Raw genomic sequence first — 9,421 nt, forward strand, 5'->3', positions numbered from 1 at the left:
GTGTCGGACTTCAGCTTCTCTCTCCAAGAACTTAATTAAATGAGTTATAAAAAAAGGTTCGCCAGTCACGACTTGGTTTTATCGGCTGTAAATGCAGAGGTAACAAGATTGAGGTAGCTAGAGTTTGCCAACAGTTAGTTTTAGACTAGTAAGCCCATAGGTGCGTTCACCTATAGACTGCGGTTGTTCTGTCCAGGCTTCACAATTAACCCTGCTTATGTTCCCGTATATAGTTTTTATTGGTGTACATCTTACCCTTTGAAATGTATGTGATGTACAGAAATGTAAGAGTTTGCCGTTGTGATACGAGATGAAAGCTTTTCGTTTATATATATTTTATTGTCGTGGGTTTTCCCTGGGCTCTGCCCGATTTCCTCCTACCACAATGTTTGCCGCCGTCGTATAAGTGAAATATCGTTGAGTAGACGGCGTGAAACACCAATCACATAAATAGATAAATAAATTCTACCCCACTTTCAGACTGTAAATACAATCACCATTATAATGCATGGCTCAATCATGGCAACTGAACCCAGTTCTAGATATAGCTGTTCTACTGAGATTATACAGGCTTAATGTTCTAGATATAGCTGTTCTACTGAGATTGTACAGGCTTAATGTTCTAGATATGGTGATTTTACTGAGATTGTACAGGCTTAATGTTCTAGATATAGTGGTCCTACTGAGATTGTACAGGCTTAATGTTCTAGATATAGCTGTTCTACTGAGATTGTACAGGCTTAATGTTCTAGATATGGTGATTCTACTGAGATTGTACAGGCTTAATGTTCTAGATATAGTGGTCCTACTGAGATTGTACAGGCTTAATGTTCTAGATATAGCTGTTCTACTGAGATTGTACAAGCTTAATGTTCCGGTTCTAGATGTGGTGATTCTACTGAAATTATACAGGCTTAATGTTCTAGATATAGTGGTTCTACTGAGATTGTACAGGTTTAATGTTCTAGATATGGTGATTCTACTGAGATTGTACAGGCTTAATGTTCTAGATATGGTGATTGTACTGAGATTATACAGGCTTAATGTTCTAGATATAGTGGTTCTAGTGAGATTGTACAGGCTTAATGTTTTAGACATAGCTGTTCTACTGAGATTTTACAGGCTTAATGTTTTAGATATGGTGATTCTACTGAGATTTTACTGGCTTAATGTTCTAGATATAGCTGTTCTACTGAGATTGTACAGGCTTAATGTTCTAGATATTGTGGCTGTACTGAGATTTTACAGGCTTGATGTTCTAGATATAGTGGTTCTGCTGAGATTCTACAGGCTTAATTTTCTAGATATGGCTGTTCTAGTGAGATTGTACAGGCTTAATGTTCTAGATATAGTGGTTCTACTGAGATTGTACAGGCTTAATGTTCTAGATTTGGCTGTTCTACTGAGATTGTACAGGCTTGATGTTCTAGATATAGTGGTTCTACTGAGATACAGGCTTAATGTTCTAGATATAGTGGCTGTACTGAGATTGTACAGGCTTAATGTTCTAGATATGGTGATTTTACTGAGATTATACAGGCTTAATGTTCTAGATATGGCTGTTCTACTGAGATTGACAGAACTGAACTAAAGCTTATAACGATCGCAATGGTGATAGGCCACTGGGTCGTTGTGCGGTGTTAGCACGCTAAGCACGAAGTTAGGGCCCCCCCCCCACCCCCCACCCCCCGCCAAGTTGTATCCAAGTAAGGCGTTTTTGAGTGTACGGTGTCAAAGATAAATGACAGTATTGGTATCGCGAGTCTTACATCTAAACCATTTCCGACAAATTGTTACCTCGTGGTAAGAAACGTAACCATGGCAACACCAGTCCTGTTATAGATGTGTATACTGGCATAATATTGTTACCGTCAACTTAACAGACTAGAGTACTAGTATCTTATTCATGTCGCTGTCTGTATTCATGTTCATGTTTCTGTCCGTAGCCTTGTTCATGTCGCTGTCTGTATCCATGTTCATGTCGCTGTCTGTATCCTTGTTCATGTCGCTGTCTGTATCCTTGTTCATGTCGTGGTCTATATCCATGTTCATGTCGCTGTCTGTATCATTGTTTATGTCGCTCTCTGTATCCATGTTCATCTCGCTGTCTGTATCCTTGTTCATGTCGCTGTCTGTATCCTTGTTCATGTCGCTGTCTGTATCCTTGTTCATGTTGCTGTCTGTATCCATGTTCATGTCGTGGTCTGTATCCTTGATCATGTCGCTATCTGTATCCTTGTTCATGTCGCTGTCTGTATCCTTGTTCATGTCGCTGTCTGTATCTTTGTTCATGTTTCTGTCCGTATCTTTGTTTATGTCGCTCTCTGTATCCATGGTTATGTCGCTCTCTGTATCCATGTTCATGTCGCTGTCTGTATCCTTGTTCATGTCGCTGTCTGTATCCATGTTCATGTTTCTGTCCGTATCCTTGTTTATGTCGCTCTCTGTATCCATGGTTATGTCGCTCTCTGTATCCATGTTCATGTCGCTGTCTGTATCCTTGTTCATGTCTCTGTCTGTATCCTTGTTCGTATCGTTGTCCGTATCCTTGTTCATGTCGTTGTCTGTGTCATTGTTCATGTCGCTGTCTGTATCTATGTTCGTATCGCTGTCTGTATCCTTGTTCATGTCGCTGTCTGTATCCTTGTTCATGTCGCTGTCTGTATCCTTGTTTATGTCGCTGTCTGTATCTTTGTTTATGTCGCTCTCTGTATCCATGGTTATGTCGCTCTCTGTATCCATGTTCATGTCGCTGTCTGTATCCTTGTTCATGTCGCTGTCTGTATCCATGTTCATGTCTCTGTCTGTATCCTTGTTCGTATCGTTGTCCGTATCCTTGTTCATGTCGCTGTCTGTGTCATTGTTCATGTCGCTGTCTGTATCTATGTTCGTATCGCTGTCTGTATCCTTGTTCATGTCGCTGTCTGTATCCTTGTTCATGTCGTGGTCTTTATCCTTGATCATGTCGCTATCTGTATCCTTGTTCATGTCGCTCTCTGTATCCTTGTTCATGTCGCTGTCTGTATCTTTGTTCATGTTTCTGTCCGTATCTTTGTTTATGTCGCTCTCTGTATCCATGGTTATGTCGCTCTCTGTATCCATGTTCATGTCGCTGTCTGTATCCTTGTTCATGTCTCTGTCTGTATCCTTGTTCGTATCGTTGTCCGTATCCTTGTTCATGTCGTTGTCTGTGTCATTGTTCATGTCGCTGTCTGTATCTATGTTCGTATCGCTGTCTGTATCCTTGTTCATGTCGCTGTCTGTATCCTTGTTCATGTCGCTGTCTGTATCCTTGTTTATGTCGCTGTCTGTATCCTTGTTTATGTCGCTGTCTGTATCCTTGTTTATGTCGCTGTCTGTATCCATGTTTATGTCGCTGTTTGTATCCTTGTTTATGTCGCTGTCTGTATCCTTGTTTATGTCGCTGTCTATCCATGTTTATGTCGCTGTCTGTATCCTTGTTCATGTCGCTGTCTGTATCCTTGTTCATGTTGCTGTCTGTATCCATGTTTATGTCGCTGTCTGTATCCTTGTTCATGTCGTGGTCTGTATCGTTTTTCATGTTTCTGTCCGTATCCTTGTTTATGTCGCTCTCTGTATCCATGTTCATGTCGCTGTGTGTATCCTTGTTCATGTCGCTATCTGTATCCTTGTTCATGTCGCTGTCTGTATCCATGTTCATGTCGCTTTCCGTATACTTGTTTATGTCTCTGTCTGTATCCTTGTTCGTATCGCTATATGTATCCTTGTTCATGTAGCTGTCTGTGTTCATGTTCATGTTGTTGTCTGTATCAATGTTCATGTTGCTGTCGGTATCCTTATTCATGTCGCTGCCTGTATCCTTGTTTATGTCGCTGTCTGTATCCTTGTTCATGTCTCTGTCTGTATCCTTGTTCGTATCGCTATCTGTATCCTTGTTCATGTCGCTGTCTGTATCCTTGTTTATGTCGCTGCCTGTATCCTTGTTTATGTCGCTGTCTGTATCCTTGTTTATGTCACTGCCTGTATCCTTGTTCATGTCGCTCTCTGTACCCATATTAATCTGTATATAGATGTAACAGTGTTGCGTTCTCACGTGGAAGAAGCAATGGAGGGAATTGATCCCGATGCACTATAAAGTCAATAAACACAATTCATTTTTCGAAAGGATAGTGTACCTGAAATGCGAGGGATCTCCGTGGCTGAGCATGGTTAGCATGCTAGCGCAGGGCAACAACCAGGGAGCCTCTCACCAATGCGGTCGCGGAGTTCATGCTGGCGTCCTCTCCGGCCGTAAGTGGGAAAGTCTGACATCAACCTGCGGATGGTAGTGAGTTTCCCCCGGGCTCTGTCCAGTTTCCTCCCACGATAATGCTGACTGCCGTCGTATAAGTGAAATATTTTTGAGTACGGCGTAAAACACAAATCAAATAAATAAATAAATAAATAATCAATTGAAATGTGTTAAAATATATGAGCTAATTAGGGCTACTCTCCTGTCGGCTATACGACGAACAGTAATCATTGAATGGTTGGTGTTTCATGCCGTTTTGAGCAATATTTCACACTTACATGCTGTGGTGTTGAACAGCAGGCCCTATGGGTGACTGTATAAGACTGATCTGAAAAACGAACCGTTGACTAACAAGAATTGAACAGCTATAGTACACAAGTTTCTGTGCAAAGAGGATTTTATATAAGGAATGTTTCCTTTTTTCATTCTATTTTGTTAATTTAGCTAACAGCCTCTCGGTTGGGTTAAAAGCCTAGGAAACGTTCGACAGAATTTATCCATAACAAATCTCAAAGTCCAATTTCGCAAGCTCCTGAAATCCGTAATTTATGCGCGCTCACGCCGCCATTCGGATCGGCTGGATTTTAGCCACAATGCTTCTTTTCACTTTAACCATTTCTAGTATTTGTTTAATTTTCTTCCCGGCTAAGTGCGATGCCGCTTTATCCCATTTATATCCCCCATTCTAAGGTTTGTTGTTACAGTTGTAACAATTTAATCCCCAGTGAAACATGGTAATCCTTGAATACATTACACGCAAACCGACCGACGAAGCCCTTCGTAATCAGAAAGCAATGTGTGAGCCTTTCGTAGCAATGGAATTAAATCAATTCGAATCAAATCTAATCAAATCAAATCAATTTTGATCATGGTTAATGGTATTTGTGCTTTCTGTTGGACTTGATTTATGCATTTCCGGAGGCAAAATTACCTCCGTGAGTTGAAGAGTGAATTAAAAATCTCGTATAACCTATAATCGTCAATCTGGCCTATAGTCGACTGAAATTCATACTTTGATTTTCTTATGTATTTATTTGATTTGTTGATATTTACGCCTTATTAAAGTATATTTCATTTATACCTATATGACGGCGAAAATATATAAAAGAAAATAAATTACATTTAACGATTTCTTTAACAGTTTTACTGGTGCAACTTAATGGTCATATTTACACACAGGTAATAATGATAGGAATGTGTCGAATGAAGTCGGATGAGTGAATGTAGGAATGTTTGAATGATTGGATCATGATTGAATGGATACTCAGAAAGTAAATAAACGTGCAATGTGAAACGTGCATGAAGGAAAATAAATGACAGATTTGCGATACCGATTAATTTATTCAAATAGTGAGTTAACGAATGAATGAATGAATGTATGAATGAATGTATGAATGAATGAATGAATGTAAAAGCACGAGCAGATTTCACATGAGAAGAAGAAGAATAAGAAGAATTCGAAAATGAATGCAAGGACTGGTAAGACTATATACCAAGGCTTGCACTCCACTAAATGAACAAAGGTTAAATAATGAATTTTACATAAGACAAGACCTAAATGTGGCACGCTGATGACAGGCAGTTTTCTCCAGGGCAATAATGATCGTAAAACAATACCCTTAGTGTTCTGCTCTGGACCATAGAGTTTCTACAAATATAAAATATTCTCCCAGACAAATGAACGACCTATTCATCTCCAACCAAAAACTATATATCAAATTAATAACGGTAATAAAATTTCCATCAATAGCCTCAGCCGTTTTAGTTGCCGTTTTGGGGGTGGGGAGAAGAGGTGGGGGGAGCTTTCTTCTGGACCATCGATATGAGTGCCATTGATTATCTTAAAACAAGCTGCCGGAGTAGCCAGAGAGCTTGGAGCTGTCATAAGCGACGCGTTTGTTTCGAGCCAGAGTTGACGTCTACAGACATGTACAGTCGGCTAGAAGCCCTCTTTGGAGCGATCTGTTTTAACGTTATTGGATGCTATTGGGAAGATGGGTCCGTCTACGAGTGGTAGGAGCAGACGGATTGCGGAGCAGTACCCGCTGGGGACCGGCCGTCGGAAAGGATATGAGCATGGGCAGGAGGATGTACCCGGCTAAACGCTTCATTGAAACAGTTCCTAATTCATTTAATCCTCTAGTGGTCCCGCATTATCACCGAAAGGCCGTCTCCGTTATTCCGACGCGTTTATCCGCTGAGAGCCGCGGTAACGTATAAAGTGCCAAGGTGTATCTCGGTCATTTCGCTTTTATGAAATTTATATTAATAGCCTGAGTACCACGGGGACTTGGCCCCAAGAATAAAACCAGATGAGACGAAATGAACCGAGGGGGATAACGTTGTCAAATAAAATGAAAACAACAACGCCTGATTAGATTTCATCTCGCATTGCCTTTCGTTCCAACGCCTTCGGTGGGCCCTGACCGTGATAAAAAGACAAACGCCTGCCCGCCTAATACCCGCCTCTCTCCCGCCAAAGTCCCATCGAAGCGACATCCTCACCGCCTCGCAATATGCTGGGCATCAGTGAGAAAAAAAAAGAGCTTCACACTGACAAAATCGCCTGAGAACTCCGAAAAATCACAATACTATATTTATTTATCTATTTTTATTTATTTATTTGTCTCATATGTTCAACGCTTTTGCGTAGAAATATGCTTTGTTTTCCTTTTATAGAATTATTTATTTATTTTATTGATTGGTGTTTTACACCGCACTCAAGAATATATCTATTCTATCACGGCGACATACTAGGCCTACATTTAAATGAATCAATCTGGGTTTAATGTAACATTGGCAGTATTTCAGCCATACCGTGGCGAAAACAGGAGAGAATCGTGAAACAGCTAATACTATTTTATTTAAATATTTTATATAATAGATTAAACCCACCCTTTTAGCTTGACTAACTTTGGAGTTTAACAACAAGGGTTTTTTTCTTCAAATATCAACACATGCAGCGTATGATTTATTGAATTATATATTTAAATTAATTGCATTCCAAAACTGAATTGCTAAACATTTTATTTTGCCACATGACCTTCCGAAATTCAAGATGCAGCTTTGCCACCAAATTTTTAAGCTACATGTATACCCCTAAACTGAATCGTGTTCATACAATGTCCGTCCGCGCTTTCCCAAACGTTCCACTGTGATTGCTTTCCTGTAGCGCTGTCTAATGACGTTTTTCTTTTGGTAAATTCGACTCATCCTATTTAAGCTGTCATCGGTTGAATGACACGGGGATATGTATTACCCCAATTGCTTTTGCCCGCGGGGTACCCTTTTTGGATCAGCCTCCGTGAAAAAAAATCGCCCCAAAAAGGGCAAAGCCCTCTCTATCATTCCTTGGGGGTGTCAGATAGTCCTTTTGGAGAAAGCGGCGCGCGGTAATGGGGCGTTATGATATGACGAGCGGATCTTAATTACGGTCTCCAGTACATTGATTAAGGTGTTAATTAACCGAGCCGTTCATTTGTTCCAGGATGGTTTTGAACAGGGGCAGAGTAAACTGCGGGGCCGATGGGCCGTGAACAGGCGTTCGTCTCCTGAGATGCACTTGGCAAAGGCAAAGTCTGCTGACACACGGAGCTAACTCCAAGCGAAATATTAACCAGCTTGATGAGAGAAATTAGCCATCCTGTCCAAAATGAATCGGATAGGATAGAACGCGACAGCCTGGTTAGAAATGCTCAAGACAGCGCATTTTGCATACGTGTAAGATATCAATGTTCAGCGGTATGTGGGAAGGTCTGCCAGCAACCTGCGGATTAAAAAGGGATTTTTTCTAATTGTCTTAGATATATGCCTTTAGTGGTTGATCGATTGATTACTTCACTTGGTTTGATTAATACACTGGTCTGATTTACTGGTTTACGGCTTGATTGCTCACCTTGATTGGTTGGTCGATTCACGTGAGTTATCCACACGATTGATTTTATTTTTTTATTCCACTGGTGTTATACGCCGTACTCAAGAATATTTCACTTATACGACGGCGGCCAGCATCATGATGGGAGGAAACCGGGCAGAGCCCGGTGGAAACCCACGACCATCCGTAGGTTACTGGCAGTCATTCCCACGTACGGCCGGAAAGCCAGCCAGCATGTGCTGGACTTGAACTCACAGTGACCGTATTGAAGGGAGGCTCCTCAGTGATTGCGCAGCTGTACACTGCCAACCCCTTCGGCTACAGAGACCCCCTACTTGACTGATTTGCTGGTTGTTTTATACACTGCACTTAATGATTGATTTGACTGGTTTGCTTGATTAATCGATTAATTGAATTGCTGAATGATTAACTGATTTATTTCTGTTGAGCACGATTGATAGTTTGATTGGATAAAGTTGATTGATTGATTTATCGATTCACTGATGGGTCGATGTGTGTAAATCTCGATTCGTTGATTGAATCTGTGATTTATTGAGTGATTGACTAAGTTTTAGATACTCCTGAGTCACCCACTCGTCGGATACTTAATGACAAACTCAGTATAATGAACAGTGGGCTGATTAAATTTACGCACCCACAGAACAATCATTGTGTTTTTGCGGAATCATTGAAAAATGTGGACTGTTTCTCTTTACACGAATCCGTCCTAATGTCTTACTCTATTTACACTACACATGTACACATTACATGGGTTTCCCCCGGGCCTGCCCAGTTTCCTCCAACCATAATGCTAGCCACACCTGCGGATGGTCGTTGTTTCCCCACAGGCAGCGTAAAACACCAATTACCAATAAATAAATACTACCTTAGGTTCTGTGTTAGGCTGTGTTAGATGTTGTTTTGAAAATTAGTCTTGCGATTATTAACCTTGAGACGTCTATGACTGGTGTACGAATGTTTGTTACGACGCCTACAAATAGGCTTACATCTAGATTCATGGCTGTGTAAAGAATTTCTTTGCGCCGGAAAGGCTTCCCATTAATTGTTTAATCATGTCGGTCTATTATTCTTGAGTCTTGAGACAGAATCCGTGAATATTAATTACCTGATATTGAAAGCTAACAGCACCAGTGTTCTGGATTACCTTTATGACCAGGAAAAATAATAATATATGAGAGTGTAAATATGTGAGAAACGAGTCTCCAAGGAAAGAAAATACGAATCACAGAAAAAATGATGAGTTTCAACGCCCC

General features: G+C 40.7%; 1 protein-coding gene across 1 annotated transcript; it reads right to left on the reverse strand.

Annotated features, from left to right (window-relative positions):
* Positions 1 to 1,884: 1,884 nt before the first annotated feature.
* Positions 1,885 to 4,036, reverse strand: LOC135464542 (serine-aspartate repeat-containing protein F-like). Its single transcript, XM_064741967.1, has 2 exons — positions 3,448 to 4,036; positions 1,885 to 3,356 (listed from the first exon to the last, which is right to left on the reverse strand). The coding sequence occupies exons 1-2, from the start codon at positions 4,034 to 4,036 to the stop codon at positions 1,885 to 1,887; spliced, it is 2,061 nt and encodes a 686-aa protein (XP_064598037.1).
* Between the last annotated feature and the right edge of the window lie 5,385 nt (positions 4,037 to 9,421).

This window comes from Liolophura sinensis, chromosome 4, assembly GCF_032854445.1.
Source record: "Liolophura sinensis isolate JHLJ2023 chromosome 4, CUHK_Ljap_v2, whole genome shotgun sequence".
NCBI classification, from domain to species: Eukaryota; Metazoa; Mollusca; class Polyplacophora; order Chitonida; family Chitonidae; genus Liolophura; species Liolophura sinensis.

Excerpts from the sequence above, each read along its gene's own strand:
- LOC135464542 (XM_064741967.1), bottom strand. The coding sequence starts at position 4,036 with ATGGGTACAGAGAGCGACATGAACAAGGATACAGGCAGTGACATAAAC. Across the intron at positions 3,357-3,447 it reads CATGAACAAGGATACAGACA|ACAGCGACATAAACAAGGAT; the intron begins GCGACATAAACA and ends ACATGGATACAG.